Source organism: Lynx rufus, unplaced genomic scaffold (assembly GCF_022079265.1).
Source record: "Lynx rufus isolate CCGP_SWC_20201006 ecotype Redwood Valley unplaced genomic scaffold, mLynRuf1.p SCAF_6, whole genome shotgun sequence".
Classification (NCBI taxonomy): Eukaryota; Metazoa; Chordata; class Mammalia; order Carnivora; family Felidae; genus Lynx; species Lynx rufus.
This window is the reverse complement of record NW_025814878.1, coordinates 20528452-20553000: the sequence shown is the minus strand read 5'-3', so window position 1 is coordinate 20553000 and position 24549 is coordinate 20528452. Positions and strand designations below refer to the sequence as shown.

Below are 24549 nucleotides of genomic sequence, written 5' to 3'. Positions count from 1 at the left end.
AACAGATTATGAGGGTACACAGTTGAGAAAAATGTTAATATTGATAATTGGGAACAGTTTAATAGGAGAGCAGATCTATGGCATTTAATAATTCATGTCATTATTTGCATTAGTATTGCATTTTGTTAAAAGTCTTGGTAATCACAACTATTACTATTCCTCAAAGTAAACCTCTGGGCATAGGAGAGGCTATTTCTAGAAAAAAAAAAAACAAAAACAAAAACAAAAAACCCTTGTCCATAGAGATAATAGGCATTGCTCAAGGTATATTTACTTGAAATGACTTTAGCAGATCAGCCCAATTCTAGCCCAAAGGACTTAGTTGACCCCAAGAGTTCAGAAGACAGACACACAGGTCAAGCAAAAATGCAAACAGAACAAGAACGCTGAAACAATGACCATTTATTCTGATCCAGTCCTGAAGATTAGCTTGTCCCTTTTCTCAAGGCTATCGATTGTTTACCTCTGATGACCTGGATTGTTGCTGTGTTTTATTCAATTTTGCAAAGATGTGGTTTGGAGTGGGTGATAAAGTTTGGGGGAAGGAAACCTTGGGTATAGGTATACTTTTTTTGAAAGTTTACTTCAGAACACATGGGTTGATCATGGAAATTAAACAGAAGCCAAGTGTGGATGTACAGAGCATAGAGGCTTCCATGGTTTCCTAGAACTCTTCACATTTTCTTCTGGAAGCATCTGAGGGGAGGGCTTTGGGTCACCCACCATCCATCTTTTGCTCTTTGGACAGGCTTTCTCCCTTTCTCTCTTCTTCAAAAATCATGTAAAAAGGGAAAGATAAAGGGCTAGGATTCCAAGGAAATCCCACATGTTGTTTGGAAGTAGGAAATGGAGTCCTTTACCGTTGCCTCTGCATCAAATTTGACTAAGGCTAAAAACAGATGAGCATGGTTAAGAATGGAAGAAGTGGCCCAGCTTCTCCTTCCTCCTTTTGATTTTGTTTTAGTTTGAATGAGGAGGAGGTGGCTCACACAATGAATAAGAAAAGCAACCGGTTGGATGGCTGTGGGCTTTGAGTTAATTATGACATTTTTTGTGGGAAAGCTTCCAATTCTTAAGTCTCATCTAGAGGTGGGAGGCAGCTGGAATGAACATCTGTCTGCAGGGTACAGGCATACTTACTCTGATCCAATATGGCATGACAGCAATGTGCTTATTCAAGAAAATAGTTATCTCCATTTTCCGGTATTCTAATATAAAATTTCTTCATTCTCGGGGCGCCTGGGTGGCTCAGTTGGTTGAGCGTCCGGCTTCGGCTCAGGTCATGATCTTGCGGTCCGTGAGTTCGAGCCCTGCGTGGGGCTCTGTGCTAACAGCCCAGAGCCTGGAGCCTGCTTCCAATTCTGTGTCTCCCTCTCTCTCTGCCCCTCCCATGCTCATGCTCTGTCTCTGTGTCTCAATAATAAATAAATGTTAAAAAAAAAAAAACAAAACCTCTTCATTCTCACCACTCAAAAAAAAAAAAAAAAAGAAGAAAAAGAAAGAAAGGCCCAAGGCAAGGTGAGACGTCTCAGCCATCTCTAGTGAGGGATCTCAGTAATGAAATTAAGCTAAATCTGAATAGGCCACATTACCTCATTATCTTCATCCCCAGCTCCTCTATTCTCCCTGTGAAGTCTCTAATTACACACTGTCAGCATTTCCTCCAGTTTTCGTTATTGTTTGACTTCCCGGGGCCAAGTGGTGACCAAATCCTGCTTCATATACCTTCAAAGCATTTGTCCATTCATTTATTCATGCACTTCTCATATACTTACTCTATACCATGCACTGAGCTAGGCAACAAGGATTCAGTGAGGCAGAAACTAAGACACAGTTTCCGCCATCACATAGCTGGTAGTCCAGTGGGGGCCTAGGCAAGAGACAAGTAAACAGGCATCTTCAATATGTGTGTGCATGGCGTTTTGGTAGGGAAGGTAACAGGGAGCACTTGGGGGCGAATCTCACTTTGGGCTGTCAGAGTAGACTTCCTAGAGAATGGATGGTTTAGGTTGAGACTTCAAGGTTCAGAAAAATGTAGCCAGAGAAAAGTGCATTACGCAACCTCCACTCAACAGATTTTCTTCACCACTTACTGTGGGTCAGGTTTTTTGCTAGACTCTGCCGAGTTAGCTAGAAAGATAGACTCAATTTCTGTTCCTCTAGTGCTTAGAAGATGTCAGGGTGGGGGAGAAATAGATGTGAAAATATAGGCACAAAATATTTATTTATCTAATGTAACTATCCATATGTATTGGGGAATTAAAAGGTTCATCATTTTCCTACTGAAAAGTCCAACCAGCAATTACCCCTGAGTATCCAGTGCTCCTCCCTATAGCTCCAAGCTCTGCTATGGACTCTCCTAAGAACCTGGGAGCTCCCAGTCAGAATCTCTCCATTAGGTGAGCCTGAGAGGGAGAGTTCTCTTCTCTGCACATCCCTGTCTGTCCCTTTATGCTTTATAACACAGCCACTGAGCCTTTACTGAAGAGCTGGGTTAATTAAAGTTTACACTAGAGGAGGGGAAAACTGTAAATTGTCAACTAAAATAGTTTTCTTCCATAGATCGTGGGGAAAATAACCTAATTTATACATTCAACAAATATATGCTAGCTGCTCCCTGAGGTGCCCAAGACGGATAAAACCTACTACCTGTGGAGCTTTCCCGAGAATGAGAAGGAGATAGCTAGGAAACAAGTAAACGTATACGTCGTCAACAAAATGAGAGATGGATGAGAAAAATTATCAGTGATACTTCTCACAGCTCCTCCCGGAAGGCAGGTAGGAGCTCTACTATAACATCCTGAAGGAAGTGTCTTTGATCTGGAACCTGAGATATGGGAAGGAGCTGGTCTGTGAAAAGGCGGAATAAAGTTGCAGAAAAGAGAAACCATGTAGAACTCTTCCCAGGGGTCTCCTGCTCTCAGGTCACTGCCTCTCTTCAGAGGCGTCACGTTTTAATCTTAGCCGGCTTCCAACGCAGCTATCTCTCTTTTGGGACAGCTCAGCCCACAGGGATTGGGTTTCCTCCCAAGCAGGTCCTGCCTAGTGGTCACAGGCAACATCTAGTTTTATCCCTGGATGGTGGGTCCTGTTTGTATGAATTACTTTCACCACTACACTGTGCCGGCTTCTCATTCAGGGACCCTGCTGTTCATCCCCATTGTCTGGGACCTCGATCCTATTTCTGTAATTACTGACCCTAAAACTGTTCTTGAAGGGTAAGGTCTTTTGATGGATTATTAGTCCAAAATCCTTTGTTTTCCCTTCTTCTAGTCAGCCGCCTATTTTTCAGGACCATATTGTTCTAAGCCTCAATTACATGAAGGTCGGGAGGCCACCGAATAACTACGCCAGATGCCACCGGATTGGTGTAGGAGGCCACTTCAGGAAGGTGGCTTCGCGCACGGCCAATAGCTTCGCAGGCCCGCGGTGAGGGCGCCAGAATGACGTCACTCGAACGTGGCTGGCTCGCGCGGGGCGTGACGTCACGCGGGCGGGCCGGTCCGCCTTGAGGTCACCTGGTGGGCGCGGCCAGGCCGAATCCCCAGTGTCGTCACGGGCGGGGGCGGGGCCAGAGCGTGTCAGCGAAGCCGAATCAAAACAAGCCGGAGACCCGCCTTTTCCCTCCGGCTCGGGAGCGTCTCGCTCGGGTCCCGAGCCCGCCGCGCTCGCGCGGCTGCGAGCCTCGGGTGGCCGCGCGCCGGCTCCAGGAAGCCGGGGAGGGCGCGGCGGCCGGGATGGCGCGGCGCGGGCCGCGCGGCTAGACGGGCGCCGAAGGAGCCGCCGGCCCGCGCCCTCCATTCTCTTCCTCCCGGAGCCGGCGCCGCGCGGGCCGGGAGCGGCCGTGCGGCGGGGAGCCGCCTTCCTTGACGCCGGGCACCTGGACGCTCGCGAGATGCCCAACCCCAAAAACAGCAAAGGCGGCCGCAAAAACAAGCGCGCCAACAGCAGCGGGGACGAGCAGGAAAATGGAGCCGGGGCCCTGGCAGCGGCGGGCGCGGCGGGCGCGGCGGCCGGGGGGGGCCTGGCGGCGGCGGCCGGCTGCGGAGCGGTGGCGGCGGGCGCGCCGGGCACCGGGGGCGCGGCGGGCACCGGAGGCGCGGGGACTGGCGCCGCCAACGCCGCGGCCGCCTCGGGGGCTGCTGCCGCGGGCGACGCCAAGAACGGTAAGACGGGGCTAGCGGGGCGAACGCCAACTTCCTCCCCGACGGGGAAGGCGCGGTGGCGGGGCCCGGGGCGGCGCGGGCGGTGCGTGGACAATGCGAGAGTCAGGAAGTGCTCACCCCGCCCCTCCGCCCCGCGGCGGCTGTCCCTTCCCGGTCCCCACGCCCGGCGGCGACGACTGATCTGCGGCCCGTGCCCGGGGTCTGCGCCGCTCCCGGGCCGAGAACCCGGGGCCGCCTGCGCCTCCGACGCCGAGGGGGTGCCCCGGGGCTCGGCGGTGGCGGCGGCGGCAGTGCTCCCCTCGGGCCCTGCCGGTTCTGGCGGAGCCGACTGTGTGCTGCGGCCCGTGGGGGAGCGGCGGGTTGGGGGGTGGGGGGAGGAAAGAGCTGCCCAAGTTGAAAAGAATGATCCGCTTGGAAACTTAGGCACCAGTTCATTCTCCCCTGTGCCCCCCTCACCCACCCGCCTTTTCCCCGCGTGGGGAAGAGCCTCAAATCCCAGCAAATCGAGGCTTGCTGCGGCGACTGCCACAGGTGAAGAGGCCCCGAGACATTTTTACTATAGGGCGTGTGTGTGTGCGTGCTTGTGCGCGCGCGCGCTCTTTAATTCTCTTACTCGCTTGAGGAAGGAAGAGAATCTGAACTTGACTTCCGTTCTCAGACCGGAGTTAAAAAAAAAAAAATCATCGTCTGTATGATTCTGTTTCACAGTTTTAGAAGGAAGCCTGCTAATCTTAGGCAGTACCTTAATGCACCTTTTGAAGGGCACTAAGGGAATACTGAAGATGTGACAGATTGACGTTGGCACTAGAGAGACACGATTTTCGTTATCGGGTGCCGGCCAAACACTTTTTTCTTACTTGGACAGTTCTTTGAATTCCTCTGGTCAGGCAGTTTTTCAGGGAAGGGAATAGAGGTATATTTTAACGAAGGGATATTAGGAGCTTTATTTCTGACTTTTAACTTGTAGCTTTTCAGCTTTTGAAGCCATTCTTCATGCAGATCAGTCACTTTTTTTAAAGAGGCACCTGCACTCAGAAGAGCCCCACAGTGCTCTGAACGTAGGAGATTGAAGTGTAGCCAATTAAGAACAGAACCATAGGCCCCATTGGCTGTATCTCCGCAATAGTGATGTAGGAAAGTTTTCTTTTTTTCCAGGAACAGACAGCCTAGTTTTGAATGTTTGATAATACAGTTTTTGGCCAGACTGTCTTCTCCATCCATGTTCTTTTGTTTTCCTAGCTCTGAACTTCATTTTGGTATTGATGTGGCATAGGGGAAGGAAGACAGACTGGTGGTTTAGCCTTTTAGAGCTCTGTCTTATTGGGAAGGTCAGTCTTTCTGACACTTGATTTCCTCACCTGTAAAATTGAAAAAAAAAATTGTATATATTCCATTGCCCCCCCCATAGAGTTATTCTGAGGCTCAGAGTGTTACTTTCTTCGCCGGTTTGCAGTTCTTCTTTTAAAGGCTTGTTAAGCTTTTAACATGCTTAGTAAAGTTTAAGAAAAGTGATCAATGAGTGATGATAGCTATCATTCATTCCTTCAAAAAATATTAAACACAGTGTTACAAGTACTGTGGTAAGTATGAAAGGGTACAGTGGTAATCAAGAGAGGACATCCTAGTCCTCATGGAGCTCGCATTCCAGTTCTGGTGTACCTTTTTATTTTTTGTCTGTATGAAGCTTCACGATGGCTGTTTACTTATTTTTTTTTTTAATTTTATTGTTTTTTAATTTACATCCAAATTAGTTATCATATAGTGCAACAGTGATTTCAGGAGTAGATTCCTTAGTGCCCCTTACCCATTTAGCCCATCCCCCCTCCCACAACCCCTCCACTAATCCTCTGTTTGTTCTCCATATTTCAGAGTGTCTTATGTTTTGTCCCCCTCCCTGATTTTATATTATTTTTGCCTCCCTTCCCTTATATTCATCTGTTTTGTCTCTTAAAGTCCTCATATGAGTGAAGTCATATGATTTTTGTCTTTCTCTGACAGACTAATTCCACTTAGCATAATACCCTCCAGTTCCATCCACATAGTTGCAAATGGCAAGATTTCATTCTTTTTGATTGCCGAGTAATACTCCATTGTATATATATACCACATCTTCTTTATCCATTCATCCATCGATGGACATTTGGGCTCTTTCCATACTTTGGCTATTGTTGATAGTGCTGCTATAAACATGGGGGTGCATGTGTCCCTTCGAAATAGCACACCTGTATCCCTTGGATAAATACCTAGTAGTGCATTTGCTGGGTCGTAGGGTAGTTCCATTTTTAGTTTTTTGAGGAACCTGCATACTGTTTTCCAGAGTGGCTGCACCAGCTTGCATTCCCAGCTGTTTATCTTTTTCTCCAAAAGATTAAACCACTTTACAGCCGTGCGAGGAAATACTTTTTCTTAGGCTGGTGATACCTCCTCCTCTGTAAACTTGAAGCTGGTTATGGTGTCACTATTATTACTCTCCTCTGCAGTGTCAAACTCAGGTATATTTAGCAGTTCTGTGTCTATCTGTGTGGAACTGTGTATTTCTGATTTGGAACTTGTTTTATGAGGTGAATGGAGAAAAAGGTAAGAACTGGGCCAAACATTGCCATTGTCAGGGTTAGAGAAGATACAGACTTTGATCAGCAAGCTGTATTTTAGGATTCCATATTTGGTTGTGCCATGGTGTGAAGTCTCCGTGATCCATTTCAATTTGAAGAACTTGTCACTGCAGTTGGTAACTGAACATGGGTGCTAAGGCCTCTTGTGTGCAAAATTGATAAATAAGGAAATTACAAATATGCGTGTGTGTGTGTGTGTTTGCCATTTAAAGCTATGCTTTCTAATGTTGGGGTAGGAGAAGTGGCATTGGTGAGTTTTAAAGGAAGGGGCAACAGATATGCAAACTCTCAAGAATCAGCTGCTAAGGCCCAATTATTTTTGAATTTTAGAATGACATTGATTGCACTATTATAGTATTTCTAAGTATATTTTGATTTTTTTAACTTGTGACATTAGATTTTGCAGTTATGAATATTACAAATTAAGTGATTATTTTGAGGATGTGCTGAATCTGAATTCTCTTAAACTTTTAAACAGTGTGTTCTCATTGCTCAAGTCAGTTGTGATCTACAAATGCAAACGCAAATTTAATGAAGTTAACAGTAGTTGTCGTTTGTACTTGTTTGGAGTTGATAGAATTGTTTTGTGTCTTGTGATTCTTGGTCAGGAATGGCCACCAGGGCATGGTAATACTAGTTCTTAGTTGTTCACTCTTTGTCAGTACGTGTAAATAGCTGCTTAATGTATAAAAGAAGACTGTCAGGGAAAGCTCGGGAAGCTATGGAATGGTTTTAGGGGAAGAAGTTGCACTGGGTGCAGTTGTGCGTCTTGGGTAAGACGAGTATTAATTGTAAAGACTTCGTACCCCTCATAAGTTTATTAGTGCATTTCTAGATACTGGCTTAGGAAGCTTCTTGCAGGAATTGGAGTAAAAGATGAAATGCCATGCTCCTCCTACATAGTAAACATCGGTGTACATATTGTAGCATTTTGATTGTAGGTGGACTAGGTTTGCCAATCATTATTTTTAGGGTCTAGGAATCATGCGGTAGATTATTACGATGTAGTTTCATTTTGGAATTCTGGTTCCATTAGGCCACTGCTTTTTTGCTGAGGGCCTAAAATATATGGACCCTTGATCATAGTATGTAGTTTTCAATGGGCCTGGATCCCAAGTCCTTTTATTAATTCCTGTTTTATGTATGACCATGGGTCACCACGCCACTCATTCCTGACTGCCACCAGAACCTCTGGGTAGCTGAATCTGCCTTAATCCATTCCATTCAGCAACACTTACAGTATAAGTATACGAGAGTTTGTTTCCATATTGATTGGCTGTGCATTTGGAAGGCATAGATAGAATCTTGGGCAAGTCATTTGACGTCTCCGAGACTCAGTTTCTGCTTATTTAAAATGGGATTGTAGTACCTACCCATACATAATACCGCAAGATCACATATATTACATACATATAACTTATATACTGTATAAGTATGTATACGCACAGTGCTTGACTTATAATGCGAGCTTACTGTTAGTTATTTGCCTTAGATTCTGGAAACAGTCTTTGAAACAGATTTTATGTGTAGGAGTTTTACTGGGAATGCTCTAGCTGGGCAGCGAGGGAAGCAGGATTGAGTAAAGCAAGGAGTTGAACTGCCCTGCAGTTACAACAGGGAACTCTGGAGCTGGGATGCCCTGCAGAGTTATCTTACCTTGAGGCACGGGGGCAGGGCCTTTAAACTCCGCTTCCTCCACTGACTGGTCTTTAGGACTTGGACTGTCTCCTGAAAGAGACAGTATGACCTGGGGAGTGGCATCTATCTCTTGGCTGGAGAGCCTCTCTGGAGAGGCACTCAGCTGAGAGCCTTCTGCTCCGAGTGACGAGTGACGAAGAGCCCTTTTTATTCCTCTAGCATTACCTGTTTCTTCCCATACACCACTAGTGCTATCCACGTAAAACACAGGCATGGGATAAATAGTTCTCACTACCCTTTACGGATCAGGCCGGGAATTCACTACCAGTGTAACAGGGTTTTGGCGGGAAATGTGCCCTGAATTTCATACATCTTTACAAGTGGGTTTTTGGAACTCTACCTGTTCCCTATAAACAAGATTTGTGTTTTTCTGCATACTTAGGTCAGTGAACACATTTTGTATAACTTCAGGCTTGTAGTTTATTATAAGTAGTTTCTCTTTTTAGGTGTTTATTTGAATTTTTACTATATTTAAATTGTATTCATCAGAAGAAAAATGAAGAGTGTTTGCTGTTTCTTTTCTTTCCTTTCCTTTCCTTTCCTTTCCTTTCCTTTCCTTTCCTTTCCTTTCCTTTCCTTTCCTTTTCATGTTTATTTATTTTTGAGACAGAGAGAGAGCATGAACAGGGGAGGGGCAGAGAGAGAGGGAGACACAGAATCTGAAACAGTCTCCAGGCTCTGAGCTGTCAGCACAGAGCCCGACGCGGGGCTCGAGCTCACAAACTGTGAGATCATGACCTGAGCCGAAGTCAGACGCTTAACCGACCGAGCCACCCAAGCGCCCCCTGTTTATTTTCAAATCAAGAAATATTTATTGCAGGCCTAAGGTATGTAGGGTACGATTATCATCTTGGAAGACATTTTCTTATTTAGAAGTTAATTTTGTCAGGTGTTTAAAAACACCTACTACTTGGGGCATCCGGGTGGCTCAGTCAGTTAAGGGTTTGACTTTGGCTCACGTCGTGATCTCACAGTTCATGAGTTTGAGCCCTGCGTCGGATTCTGTGCTGACAGCTCAGAGCCTGGTGCCTGCCTCCAATTCTGTGTCTCCCTCTGTCTTTGCCCCTTCCCCCCTTGTGCACATGCTCTGTCTCTCAAAAGCGAATAAAAATGAAAAAAAATCTGCTACTTTTGGATCTTGTCTTTTGAGATCCACCTTTGTAATGGGGATTGATAGAAAATATTGCCTCATCCATCAAAGATTCATCTTGTGCACTTTGTATATTATAGTAAGAACTTTAAAAAAAATTTTTTTTAATGTTTACTTATTTTTGAGAGAGAGAAAGAAAGAGAGACAGAGTGTGAGCAAGGGAGGGAGGGCAGAGAGAGGAAGACACACATTCTGAAGCAGGCTCCAGGCTCTGAGCTGTCAGCACAGAGCCCAATGCAGGGCTGGAACTCACAGAACTCACAAACTGTGAGATCATGACCTGAGGTGAAGTCTGACGTTTAATGACTGAGCCACCCCAGGCACCGTGAGTACTGTGATCAGTTAATGGAGGTTTTGGGTACCATCTTTTCTTTATTTACTTCTGAAAGGACCTGAGCTTGAATTCTAAAAACTGAACCTTCAGTGTCATCCAAGTCCAAGAATATGTATCATGTAATCCAAGTCCAAGAATATGTATCATTCTGTAAAGAATTGAAAAACAGGAGATAAAACTGGGAAGTCTCTTGCAGCTTAATCCTCCTCTGAATTTACTCCACGCTTATCTATGAACAATTTAAAAAAAAACTTGAAGGCATCAAAAGGAAAACTCTAGGGGAAAAAAAAAATCTGATTGATTTTGATCACGAGCTCTTTGGCATTTTTAAGGGATAGATTTAATTAAAAATATTTTGCTATTTCGTTATTTTATCAGTAATAAAATGGCCACTGTGGAAAGAGAATAAAATGGCCACTGCAGATGGGTGCCTGGGTGGCTCAGTTGGTTAAGTGTCTGACTTTTGGTATTGGCTCAGGTGATCTCATGGTTCAGTTCGTGGGATTGAGCCCTGCATTGGGCTTTGTGTGGACAGCGTGGAGCCTGCTTGGGATTCTCTCTCTCTCCTTCTTCCTGCCCCTCCCTTACCTGCTCAATCTTTCTTTCTCTCTCCCTCAAATAAATAAACTTAAAAAAAATAAAGCTGGGCGAAGCTCTTTGACTTTCTATTCAAACACATAATCTTACCACTTAGATCACCATTGTACTTGTATGCTTTTAATATTTTCTCTTATAGATTTTCAAAAGTACATGTATAATTTTTTAAAAAAGAGGATAATCTATTTTGTAACCAGCTTTTTACAGAGGCAGTATTTTGTGGAAATTTAGCAGAGTAGTAAATACACAGGTTCATCACCATTTTAATGTTTCAGTGACTGTATAATATGCCATCATGTGTCCGTACCTTGGATAATTTGATCATTCTACTATTGTTTGACCTTTAGGTTTTTATTTATACATCTGTGGGTGTTATCCAGTTACTTAGGATACATTCTTCCCTGTGGACTTACTGTGTCAAATGATAGGCTTTTTTAAAAAATATTTACATTAACGTATGCTGACAGATTGTCCTATAGAAAAGTTGTGGGAATTTGACCCTGCTCTGGTCAGAGTGCCCTTCCCCCACAGCCTCACCGTCCTGAGTTCTTGTAGTTTTAATGGCATGCTGGAGAATTGCTGCTTAATTCTCAGCAGTAAGAGGGCCCCGGTAGGATCAAGAGCCTGGAGCAGATGCTGTCACACTTAAGGGGACTTTCCAAGGCTGCATATGTTTCGGTTGGGGACTTCTGTGCTCTTTAGTGGTTTGGTGGCTAACAAGGATTCAGCAAGATATCTAATAATGGTGAATGATACTTGAGCAGTTGGTAATAGTGAAGATGAAGGCATAGGCTTTTGAAATTCTGTCTGCATCATTTATTCTAATTTTAAGAAATAAGGCCTAGAATTTCATTCATTCATTCATTCATTCATTCACTCACAGTTTATTTATTTTGAGAGAGAGATAGAGAGCATGGGAGGGGCAGAGAGAGAGAGGGAGAGAGAATCCCAAGCAGCCTCTGTACCACCAGCATGGAGCCTGGTTGGGGGGGCGGCGTGGGGCTCAAACTCACAAACCGTGAGATCGTGACCTTAGCCGAAATCAAGAGTCAGATGTGTAACCCACTGAGCCACCCAGGTGCCCCAGGCCTAGAATTTTTAAAATTTTAGTCAAAAAGCATGTGGTCTGAACAGACCTGGGTGCAAGTGTAGGTGGTCCAGTTGACCAGCTAAGTGACTTTGCGATCTAACCTTTCTCAGACTCCCATTTTCCAAATGCAACCTTTTGGAGTGTTTATAAAGATTAAGAAAAACAGTGCATTAAAGATCTTGGCTCAGAGCCTGGCTGATATGGGTACTGGCAGTAATAGCGTTATATGTTTTGTGATTTGTCCAACTTTATTCAGTTAGAAAGCTTTTTAAACTATTATGCATTGAGGGGCACCTGGGTGGCTCAGTCGGTTGAGCGTCTGACTCTTGATTTCAGCTCGGGTCGTGATCCCAGGATCCAGCCCCCTCTGTTGGGCTCTGTGCTGAGCGTGGAGCCTGCTTAAGATTCTCTCTCTGTCTCTGTCCCTTTCTCTCTGCCACTCTCCCCTGCTTATGCGCTGTCTCTCTAAGAAAAAAAAAACAAAACTATTATGCATTGAGAACAGACACTGAGAGACAATAAGATGGTGGTGAAGTGTCTGTGAATGTTAATATAGCAAAAGACTTGTATGATACAGGTTTTTATTCAAGTACTGATTTGATTATAAATGATATTTTCTTCCCTCATCTTCTCTTTCTGATTATTATAGTTTACGTGGAAAAATCAGGTGATTTAGCAAAACAGGAAAAAAAAGTAACAAGCAAGATGTGAATATGGTTACATCTTCCTTTCTTCATTTATTTATTTGTCTCATGTATTGAGTACTATTTGTCAGGCACTGTGTTAGGCTCTGGGATTACAAGGACAATGTGAGGCCCTGGGATTGCAAGGACAAAAGAATTGTGCCCAAAGGGTTTATGGTCTGTTTGGGAGCCTTTATAGAAACAAGTGCAAGTTGGTTATTACATGGACTACACAAGGGCAACTGTGAAACAGAGAGCTGGAGCTTCTGAGGTGGTAAAAATGTGGATTAAGGATGCGGATTGTATTTGAAGATACAGAGAAGTGAAATGAACATGTGTGGGGTTTAAGAGTAGCTGAAAGGAGGTAAGGAGCTCAGGGTGTCCTTTGGGGATTAGCCAGGGCTTAATGTTACTGACATATTAATATTAATGTCTCCTCTCTCCAGGCCACAACTAGAAGGTTCATTAGTTGGTGTGTTCATTTGTTTGCTCGTTGGTTTTGTTCATCTGTGCACTCGGCCATTTCCTCAACATTTATTATGTGCCTGTTGTCTCTTCTATGACTGGAAGTTTAATGTTGAATTGTAGTTGAAGACATCAGATTCTACATCCCTACAGGCTAATGGTGAAGCTGGGACAGAGACCTGTAAACACTAGGAGCATGATAATGTGCTGTGGATGCCCAGTGGAGAAAATGATTTATTTCCTGGAGGAGGGGACATTTGAACCAAGTCTTGGAGGAAGAGAAGCATGTAGTTCTGAAAGCAGAGGAAAGATGTTTCAAGCAGAGGGAGATGGGAAAGATTGCTGCCAGGAGTTTGTGACTGGTTTGAGGTGTGGTAGTAGGACAGGAAGCTGGAAAGGGAATGGGGCCAGATGGTTAAATCTGGATGTTTTGTAGCCAGTGGAGGACCATCCCTGAGGTTTGTAAGTAGGCACATGGTCAGTTGAACCCGCACAAGGGAGTAGCTTGGTTTGTCATCGTAGGTTGTTGACAGGCTTGTAAAGTTGTGTTATAGCTGGGTGGGAGAGACGCTGGTCCTTCCTTGTCTTATGGAGTCGAAGAATGAATCTCATACAGCAGAGAGCGAGCACGGTGATAGAGTTTATTGAGCAAAAGTACAAAGTTCTCAGAGAGTGAGAGGGAGTGAGAGGAGTCCCAACTGGGTTTCCGCCAAAGATTTTTGTCTCCGACTTTTTATTGGGACCTTATCAGGAACTGGATAACAGTTTGTGAGAATCTATTCATGGCACCTAGCATGGGCAGGTCTGTAATGTGTTTGTCCTTTCTTTACCCCCAACCCACCTGCAGCTATATAGCCTCCCACTTGAATCTGTGGAAGGGGCGGGGGTGGGGGTGGGGGATGCTGGTGGCCACTCTGAGGAGTAGGAGGGCCCAGGAGGGCCCAGGGCCTCTACAGGGAGTCTTGAAGCATGTGGTCACGGCTCCCTTATCTATCCCTGCCTACTACTAAACCTATCCCTATTCAGTTGTAATTTCAGCAGAATGCTATTTTAGCAATTTTTCTTATTTAAAAATTTTTTAAATGTTTATTATTTTTGAGAGAGAGAGAATCCCAAGCAGGCTCCGCATGGTCAGCACAGAGCCCTACGTGGGGCTTGAACCCACGAACCATGAGCTCATGACCTGAGCCGAATTCAAGAGTTGGACACTCGACCAACTGAATCACCCGGACACCCCAGCAATTTTTCTTTTGATACGGCTGGTCAAGGATTGTTGGCCCAACTTGCCATGGACCCTTGGTTGTGGCTTTTTAGTAAAGCAGTGGGCACACGGGTGATGGTGTTATGGTACCCAAGGCTGCTGTGTGGAGAGTCTTCATTGTGGGCACCAGCATCCAGGTGCTTTCTGAGCCATGCAAGGTTAGCTAATTGAGGTTAATTTAAGAGAAACAACTGACTGCCAAGGGAGTGGTTGTGGCCATCGGAGCAGAAAGGGTTTTTCCCTGCAGGGAGAGTTGTCTGTTTTTCATACCTTGGTGAAAAGTGTGTATCTCAGAGCCAGGTTAGACTAATTTTCTTGGTTTGTCATTTTATTTTTATCATCATTGGATCAGTTTTAAAACAACCTCTGGTTGTGGTTGGCTTTCATTGTTTTGCACAAAGTAACCCTGCGCGCGCGCGCGCGCGTGTGTGTGTGTGTGTGTGTATGTACGTACGTGTGTGTGTGTGTACGTGTGTGTACGTGTATGTGTGCGGGTGCCTTAATTCTGTATATTTCAGAAAGCTTCCAGTTCTCAGTGGTTGGTGAGATAGCAACTTGCTTTATTTAATCAACAGGATGTTTTAGTTTGATTGTACTGGAGAGGTTTTTATCAAATGGCAAAGAGTAGTTTTTTTTTCTTTTTTTTTTAAGAGTAGTGTTTCTAATGCTCAATTATTATACGTTCTGATTTGTCAGAAGTAGAAAAGGGAAACTTTATTTCTGCCAAATTATACTTACGAGAATAATACTTGAAAACAATCTAAGAGTTAGAAACAAAGATTAATAGGAAGTTTAAAGAAAAGCGAGAAAACAGGAAGACTTAAAGAGGAAGTGTTAAATGTTAATTATATAATTGCTTTTGACTGCAATTAATAAGAAAGTTAGCATGATTCTCATGCACTTACAGGATGTATTTTGTAGATTTATTTATTAAAAAAAATTTTTTTTTAACGTTTATTTATTTTTGAGACAGAGAGAGACAGAGCATGAATTGGGGAGGGTCAGAGAGAGGGAGACACAGAATCTGAAACAGGCTCCAGGCTCTGAGCTGTCAACACAGAGCCTGACACGGGACTTGAACTCATGGACCGTGAGATCATGACCTGAGCTGAAGTCGGCCGCTTAACCGACTGAGCCACCCAGGCGCCCCTGTATTTTGTAGATTTAAATTGTGAGTAGGAAAAGCATTTCCTCCATCTTAGGTGTAATAATTGGGGCCTGCAAATTAAGATGACAAAAGATACATAAACAAGAGAAAAGGCAGATTTAATCACAGGAAAATATGCCACTCAAAATTGGGGGTTAGAATTTGTGGCTTATATACCATCTTCATTGGTGAAGGGGAGGGGAGAAGGACATTCATGGGAAAACAAATGAGAGAAGGGAAGAGAAAAAGAGCACCTATAGAAAAACAAATAACTTTCTGGAAAGATAAATGGGCCCTTAGAGAATAGATGGGCGATGTGATAGTTTTGTGACAATGTCTGCTTAGGTGTGGTGTGGAGACATCTCTCTGGTGATAAGAGTCAGTCTTCCCTGATTGCTCCTAGGGAGGGGACATAAGTCGATTGAGTTCTTTGAGAGGCTCTGCTTTTAGGCAGATAAGCGATTTCAGGAACTCAAATGCTTGCAGCTGAAAGCAGTTTTTAGGCCACAGTGGCACATTCTGGATCTCTTCAAAATATTTTGCAGTTCAGAGCACATTACCCCCCGTAATAGCAATTGTAGGTAGTCTGATAGCGAAAGACAGTGTCATAATTCAGGGTTTCTATGTTTTATTTTGTTAGAAATTTATTAGAAATAGATGGTATTAAGGCATATGCCTTTATAAAACTGATAAAAAGGATAAGTTTAGGCAAAGGTTAGCAGGGTATCAGATTGTTCATAGTAAGGGAGCTGTTTGCCAAACTTAAAATGTATGTTTTTCCCTAGAGATGAGTATAAGTTTGATACTTCAGATCACGTCCTTTCAAGTTATAAAAGTACCTCAGGCGAGTCTTTTGACGCTAATACTGAAACTGAATCACAAACTCTATTTTAGATTTCTAAATGAGCACTCTTAAATGTGATCATTTCAGTATAATATTTAGTGGAACTCTATTATGTTACAACTTCTTATTAAAGCGACACATTATTTGTTACACATGCCTGACAAAGCTCGGGGTCTGGGTAGAAATGCAGACTGGGGAATGTACAGAATCAAGTTCTGACTATTTTTGATTGGCAGCATGTGCAGTTGGTAATCTGAGAGGCTGAGCCTAAGATGGTTTGAGATGGTTGTTACTAAACAGGCCCAGTGCTGCTGCCAGAAGCCACGGAGGGAGGCTGGCGTTGGGAAACGGGAAGTGTCTTTTGTGGGAGAGACAGAAATGCATGCATCTAATGTACGGGCCAGCTCCAAGAACTATTCCAAATGGTTTCCAACCCCTCGGATCTCTTTTTATCGGGCAGTGCTTACGTATTGCAGTACTGTTAGCTCTGTAATGATACAGTTCCACTATATAAGGCATTTAGTTGTAGATGTGCAGATGATGTCTTGCAGTACAGAGCAAGTTAGGTGAGATTCCTTGGGTGGTAGGTGTGTTGGGGCTGCAGAACCCATAAAATCCACAGAAAGGAGAAGCAGCCGCTTCTAGGTATAGGAACAACGATGACACCACAACTGCCCTTTATTGAGTGCTTTCTGGGAGCCAGGCTCAACACCCAGCAGTCACGAGTCTGCTTTTGAGGATGAGGACACTAAGCTCCAGAGATGGCCTCTTTCCCTTTCTGCCGAAAAGGCGTGGCTCTTCCTGTCCTCTACCATGGCGCAGGATCAAGGTGAAAAGGAGAACCCCATGCGGGAACTTCGCATCCGCAAGCTCTGCCTCAACATCTGTGTGGGGGAGAGTGGAGACAGACTGACCAGGGCAGCCAAGGTGCTGGAGCAGCTCACAGGCCAGACCCCTGTGTTCTCCAAAGCTAGATACACCGTTAGATCCTTTGGTATCAGGAGAAATGAAAAGATTGCTGTCCACTGCACGGTCCGTGGGGCCAAGGCAGAAGAAATCCTGGAGAAAGGTCTAAAGGTGCGAGAGTATGAGTTAAGAAAAAATAACTTCTCCGATACTGGAAACTTTGGTTTTGGGATCCAGGAGCACATCGATCTGGGGATCAAATATGACCCAAGCATTGGTATCTATGGCCTGGACTTCTATGTGGTGCTGGGTAGGCCAGGTTTCAGCATCGCAGACAAGAAGCGCAGGACAGGCTGCATTGGGGCCAAACACAGAATCAGCAAAGAGGAGGCCATGCGCTGGTTCCAACAGAAGTATGATGGGATCATCCTTCCTGGCAAATAAATTCCCGTTTCTATCCAAAAGGCCAATAAAAACTTTTCAGTGAAATGTAAAAAAAAAAAAAAAAAAAAAAAAAAAAAAAAGAAAAGGCGTGTTTGGGTTAGAGAGATGTGCCTGACCCCAGTGCCACAGTGTGATCCTATGTGATATTGGACGCACGTACATGTGCATAAATAATGAACAAGTTTTTAAGTAGAGGACTTAAACTCAGTATAAAAACATCAAGGAAGCAATAGGGCTGTTTATATTACTTTTAAAATGCCTTATGCTTATCATTTGGGTACTTGAACTGAAATTAAATCTGTGAAACAAAGCACTTGACCAAGGAAGCACTTAGCTCATACATTTTCCATTCATGGGGATCTGATTCCTTCTCATTATGACAGAAGGATTTCCTGGTGTTGGAATTGTGGAGGTTGTGAACACTTGAACTCACACTTCCTGTTCTCAGTGGATCACAGCTCATAACTAGGATGTGATTATGTTTAGGCTAAAGTCCTAAGATGTGGGATCACTGGTCACAAGGCATGTTTTGTTTTGTTTTGTTTTGTTTTTAATTTTTTAATGTTTATTTATTTTTGAGAGAGAGGGAGAGAGCGTGAGCAGGGGAGGGGCAGAGAGAGGGAGACAAGGAATCGGAAGCAGGCTCTAGGCTCCGAGCTGTCAGCACAGAGCCTGACGCGGGGCTTAAACTCACGAGCCGTGAGATCATGACCTGAGCGGAACTCGGATGCTCATCCGATTGAGCCACCCAGGTGCCCCACAAGGCATGTGGTTTTTAAGGTTTTGATACAAATTGCCTAACTGCTGTCTAGAAAGAGTTTAGCAGTTTCCGCTGACACTGGCCCTGCATAGGGTGTTCCTTTCTTCACATTCCTCAACATGGACTTTGGTAACCATTTTCATCTTTGCCAACCAGATCGTTGAAAAATTACAGCTCATTGTTATTTTTTTTAATGTATATTTATTTGTTTAGAGAGAGAGTGCCTGTGAGCAGGGGAGGGGCAGAGAGAGAGGGACAGAGAGAATCCAAGGCAGGCTCTGCGGAACCCAACTCAGAGCTCGATCTCATGCACCCTGAGATCATGACCTGAGCTTGAAAGCAAGTTGGATGCCTGACTGAGCCACCCAGACGCCCCATTTGTTGGATTATCAGTGAGCGAGTGCCTTTATATGTATACGTAGCTCATTTGTTGTTTTTTCATTCATTTCACTAATGGCATATTTGTGTTCTTACTGATGTGCAGAAAGTTTCTGTATATTAAGGATACTTTTTTTTAAAATGTTTATTTATTTTGAGTAAGAGAGTGTGCACAGGGGAGGGGCAGAGAGAGAGAGGGAGAGAGAGAACCCCAGGCAGGCTCCACGGTTGACAGCCCGACTTGGGGCTTGATCCCAGGAACCGGGAAGTCATGACCTGAGCTGAAATGAAGAGTTGGTTGCTTAGCTGCCTGAGCCACCCCAGCGCCCCTCAGGATACTTTTTTGAGGTACATTTTCCTTGGTTTATTATCTTTTTGCCTTATTTCAGGTGTTCTTGCTGGTTAGAAATGTTACGGTTTTGTACGATCACAGAACATCCACATAGAGAACTCAAGAGAAAGGTATTGAGTGAGGAAGTCCCACCTGTGACTTGTACTTGTGGGAAAAACATTGTGGGCGTGGTGGAAGGGTAATGACTGAGTTCATTTGGGTATCCATGCACAGTAGTACTCTTACGTTAGTGAGGTTCTGTTTCCTTTTTTGTGTTTAATTTTTGAGGCTCTGTTTCACAGAATCGGTCGCGGTTCCTGCTGCCCTCCCTGACCCTCCACTTCCCTGATCACTACTGTCCAACTGACAGCTGAGCTGTGGTGCTCAACACCTGTCGCTTCTGGCGCATTTCTGAAATGCGGTTTCTATCCCTGCTCCACAGGACTTTGAAACTTGTAGGTAAAGGTGCATTATTTACTTACTACCTCTTCTCAAGAATAAAGCTGCAACTTGAGTTCTCCTTGCGCTAAATTGCCCATAACTTCTTCGTTTGGTTTTTTTTTTTAATTATTTTTTTAATGTTCATTTATTTTTGAGAGAGAGACAGTGTGAGCGGGGGAGAGGTAGAGAGAGGAGGAGACACAGAATCCGAAGAGGCTCTAGGCTCCGAGGTGTCAGCACAGAGCCCGACGCGGGGCTTGAACCCACAGACTGTGAGATCATGACCTGAGCTGAAGTTGGGAGCTTAACTGACTGAGCCACCCAAGCACCCTATCCCCTTATTTCTTTGTCATAACAAACTGAAATGCTGAGTCATGAAAGTTCTCATTTTTCTCTTTGTGACACTTGGATTGAAATTACATTTGCATATTAATGAAATGAAGATACAGCACTCAGTTGAACCAAAATTTATTTGCACCCCCATGCATCGTGCTGATCCAGTTAGCCCTTGTGCTTCTCAGATGTCTGTGATTTGGAAGAGGTTCCCAAACTCAATGCTTGTTCTACAGAGTGTGAGGTTTGAGAGACAGGTCATAATTTGTGATCTGGCATTTCGCAGGACCAAGTGAACTTTTCTCATCTCAAATGTTCTTATCTGTAGAAAATAAAGATGATATGATACATTGTTTGTGACCAACTCTTTGCAGACCAAGTGTAGAGCTTTTTGAAAAAACAAATTATTGGGTCATGATTAGGGGTTTTAGTGTTTTCTGGTTGAGTGTTTGGTTCTAAGTTACTTGATGTGGCTGCTCCCGCCTAGTTGAATGCACACTCTGATTTGGTGAAAATCCCAAGGCAGCCCTTGGCTTTCCTGTGTGGAGTTTGCTACGAATGTTATTCTTCCAAAATCCTTATTGGGGGAGCCTTTAGTTTCTTCCATGTTTGGGTCCAGAAGTTGTGCTGTGTAGATTTTCCAAGAGAATCTTCAGAGCTTGTTTACTGTTGTCTGGGCAGGTCTGCTTCCTGGAGGGCGTTCTTAAGAGTTTCTGCAAGGGCTTTCTGACCCTGCCGTGAGGACTGGGGTAAGCCTTGCGGAGGGTTGTTTCAGCAGAATGACTAGAGCTGATTTGGGGATTATTGTGTTGTGATCTGTGAATCATGCTGGCCCCACATTTCATTATAGCAGCAGATTCCACTGTGATTTTAACCATTTTTTCATAACAGAGCCTTGCTTTTGGCTGTTGTCTGCATGATTCACATGTGTGCGTGTATCTGTAATCAGGCCTCATTCGCTGTGGGCCTTTCTGCATTTTACCCTTTACCTGCCTCTAGGGTCCTATGGAGTGGGGGAGTGGGTAAGTGTTGTTGTAAAAACATTTGAAAGGCTTACATAGGACTTTCATTTGTTTCCTTACCTCCCTTCTGGATTTTGCATTAAAAAAAAATTTTTTTTTTAATGTTTATTTATTTTTGAGAGAGACAGAGACAATGCGAGTAGGTTGGGGGAGAGAGAGAGGGAGACACAGAATCTGAAGCAGGCTCCAGGCTCCGAGCTGTCAGCACAGAGCCTGACGCGGGGCTCGAACTCACGGACGGTGAGATCATGACCTGAGCTGAAGTCGGACGCTCAACCGACTGAGCCACCCAGGTGCCCCTGGATTTTGCATTTTAAACCATAGTGAAGAATTTTGGATATACCAAACTATGTTATGGATTTCATCAAAATAACTTCTATAGGCATATGATGCTTGGTATGTGTAAGTGTTAATGTGTGAATGTAAATATATCAATATGTTTATATTGTATGATTGTTTTTCTTGGGGTTTGGTTGATTAAAAACACTTTGTAAGCTTCATCCTCTAGATGCTCAGATTTGAAATTTTTGACTTTGGACTAAATCAGTTTTCCTTACAACTTATTTTTTAATGTTCCATGAGGTAAGTGATAAAAAGATATCTTGGAAGAATTTTTAAAGAATTAATTGGAAATTGTTTTCTCTTGACAGATTTGGAAGCACTTAGAATTCAATTAGTATGTAATCATATATATACTTGTATATATTTATATGTAGATATATAATATATATTATAAAATATAAATGGAATTATATTTACTATTTAAATTCTCCTATAGTAAAAAGAAATTTCTAGATATTTTTGGTAGCTTTATAAACGGTCTATTATTTTTTCCCTCTAGTTTAGAAATGAATAGTTTTGAGTCTTTGAGAGTGCCATGCTATAAAATTATATGTGTTCCACCAAAGTAATTGGAAAAGGAATGAATGTCTAGTTACAAAGGCATCACTGGCTTAATATATCATTGGGGGTCTATAACTTTGAGTTTTCTTAGCAGTAAAGAATCTTATGAAATAGTGTCTTGAAAACCAGTCATATTACAGCAGGTTGTGTTGGTTGAGTGTGGATACATAGTGAACTGCTGAACCAGGATGCAGACGTGACTGATTCTTGAGTCTAGCTTTTATTTTTACTGAGGTGTGTATAAGATTTAAACATGCTCTCTCCTTTGACAAGTCTTTCCTTGTTGCAACAGATTCTGTAACTTGCTTGTTGGTTGCTGATGCAGCATTTCAGAAATAGATCAGTGTGGCCCCAGGCAAAAGCTTTGTGTTTTCTCCTTGGATCCCGGCAGAGTGACTTGCCTGGTTGGGAGGGATCCCTCTAAAGCATTTTCCCAGGTTTATTTTGAAGGGAAGGCAAGAGAGCAGAAAGTATTTCTTAGGGAAGCTTAACCGGGCAGAAAAGTTACATGGAGAACAAGAAGTGTAAGGATTTATTTTATTTTATTAAAAAAAATTTTTTTTAACGGTTATTCATTTTTGAGAGATGGAGAGAGACAGAGTGGGAGGGGCAGGGGCAGGCAGGGAGGGAGACACAGACTCTGAAGCAGGCTTCAGGCTCTGAGCTGTCAGTCAGCACAGAGCCTGATGTGGGGCTCGAACCCACGGACCGTGAGATCATGACCTGGGCTGAAGTTGGTGCCTAACTGACTGAGCCACCCAGGCACCACCAGGATTTAGTTTAGTGTAGAGTATGGAAATAGGGTAGGGAGATGAGTTTAGCTATGGTGTGCTGCGATTTTACTGATTTAAGTACACTAGGGTTTTTTTTTTTTTAATGTTTATTTTTGAAAGAGCAAGAGAGAGACAGAGTATGAGTGGGGGAAGGGCAGAGAGAGGGGGAGACAGAATCCAAAGCAGGCTCCAGGCTCCAAGCTGTCAGCACAGAGCCTGATGCGGGGCTCGAACTGACAAACTGTGAGATGGTGACCTGAGCTGAAGTTGGATGCTTAACCAACTGAGCCATCCAGGTGCCCCCAACACTAATCTTTTTTTAATGTTTATTATTATTTATTTTTGAGAGGGAAAGAGAGTAAGCTGATGAGGGGCAGAAAGGGAGACAAAATTCCAAGCAAGCTCCACGCTGTCAGCACAGAGCCCCATGTGGGGCTTGAACTCACAAACTGAGATCATGACCTGAGGTGAAATCAGAGTTAGATGCTTAACTGACTGAGCCACCTAGGTGCCCCAGCACTTACTTCTTTAACTTGGGGGTTTTTTATACGTAGTTTTAAGGTACGTATAAAAGGTACTGAGGATTAATATGGGTATTGAACACTTTGAATAAGCTTTTGGGTAATCAGATCATAGTAAGTCATTCTATAATTTTGTATAAGATGCTATTCCAAATTGTAGAAAGACTTACTATGATCCGGTTACACAAAGCTTGTTGGTCACTGCCTCTTGTTATAAAGTGGCTTTATGCTCTTCATTGATTTGTCTGCAGTATGGGTATGAGTGGAAGAGGGAAGGCCATGTACTAGCTGAATGACCTTCAGCAAATCACTGAAGGATCCTATGTGGGCTCAGGCAATGTTTGCAGAATTTGAATGAAGAGATCACCTTATTTCTGTTCTGTAGAACTTTGGTATTGTTTGTTTATTTTTGTTTGTTTTTTTTTTATTAAAAAATGTTTATTTTTGAGAGAGAGAGAGAGAGCGCAAGCAGGGGAGGCGCAGAGAGAGAGAGAGAGTGGAGACACAGAATCTGAAGCAGGCTCCAGGCTCTGAGCTGTCAGCACAGAGTCCGATGTGGGGCTCAAGCTCACAGACTGGGTGATCATGACCTGAGCTAAAGTTGGATGCTGAACCAGTTTAGCCACCCAAGTGTCCCAGAACTTTGGTATCTTTAAGAAACATGCTGGGAAAGCTATGCAGCCATTATCTTCATTCTGATATTCAGCCTAAACCATGCACGTTCGGGTCTTTGTCCTTTTGGATCTTGACATGGCCTCTGTTAGAAAAGGAAAAATGGGGGCGCTTGGGTGGCTCAGTCGGTTAAGCATCCGACTTCGGCTCAGGTCATGATCTCGCGGTCCGTGAGTTCGAGCCCCGCGTTGGGCTCTGTGCTGATGGCTCAGAGCCTGGAGCCTGTTTCGGATTCTGTGCCTTCTTCTCTCTCTGACCCTCCCCTGTTCATGCTCTGTCTCTGTCTGTCTCAAAAATAAATAAACGTTAAAAAAAAATTAAAAAAAAAAAAAGGAAAAATGAATTTTCTACTTTAGAGTTATTATTGATATAGATTTTTTTACTGATAACAGAATGCTAGAGCCAGAAAAGAAATGAAAAACAGGTAAAATAAAAGCCTATAACTTTCTATTTTGCTTGAACTTGAGGCGAGGTAGGCTGTGGGTTTTAACTGAAAGAAAAGAGTAGGTCTAGGAGAATAAACAATAGATTGAGGGAATGTTAAAGGCCTGAGTTGTTAAATATAGTTGGAGAGCTCTCTCTCTCTTTTTTTAAATGTAAAACTTCCTTGTTTATTTGTATAGAGTGGCTTGTCTGAGTAAAAGCATGTGTTTAAACCCTACTTTAAACATAAAAACATGTTTAATTGAATGTAATCGCCATGTACTGGATTTGCTACTCTGGAGCAGTCTCAGCTACTAAAATAACATAAGGGAGGATAAACTAAATCAGAGGTTAAGACAGATGTGCTTAAGTGAGCTTATTTGTAGCTCCTATACTAATTAAAACAAGTTGACAAAATAGTTTTGTAGTAACTTCCCTTTATGTATAGGACTTAGTGTGTTTTTTTATGTAGTAGAGGAACAGGTCTCAAAATACTTGAGACAAAGAAAGTAAATTAATAAAGCTTCTTAGTTTTCACTTAAAAATATACTTACCAGTTAATCAAGAAATGACACGCAAACCTTCCGTGAATTCG

The 24549-nt window shown here is 43.5% G+C and overlaps 2 protein-coding genes across 3 annotated transcripts in view; both read left to right on the top strand.

The window, feature by feature from the left end:
• The first annotated feature begins 3747 nt into the window (after window positions 1-3747).
• The window catches only part of HECA (hdc homolog, cell cycle regulator), a 51239-nt gene continuing 30437 nt past the window's right edge, over window positions 3748-24549 (top strand). The window contains exon 1 of one of the 2 annotated variants that reach the window (XM_047101714.1): window positions 3748-4166. In XM_047101714.1, coding sequence (XP_046957670.1) covers window positions 3896-4166 — 271 coding nt within the window. In that variant the 5' untranslated portion in view covers window positions 3748-3895. The remainder of the gene's footprint in view (window positions 4167-24549) is intronic. The other variant, XM_047101716.1, reaches the window with a different exon arrangement.
• LOC124528233 (60S ribosomal protein L11) lies at window positions 16834-17448 on the top strand. Its single transcript, XM_047101718.1, has one exon. The coding sequence runs from the start codon at window positions 16861-16863 to the stop codon at window positions 17395-17397; it is 537 nt and encodes a 178-aa protein (XP_046957674.1). The 5' UTR covers window positions 16834-16860; the 3' UTR covers window positions 17398-17448.

What these genes read in the sequence shown, in the direction of transcription:
- LOC124528233 (XM_047101718.1), top strand. Translation starts at nt 16,861, where the DNA reads ATGGCGCAGGATCAAGGTGAAAAGGAGAACCCCATGCGGGAACTTCGC.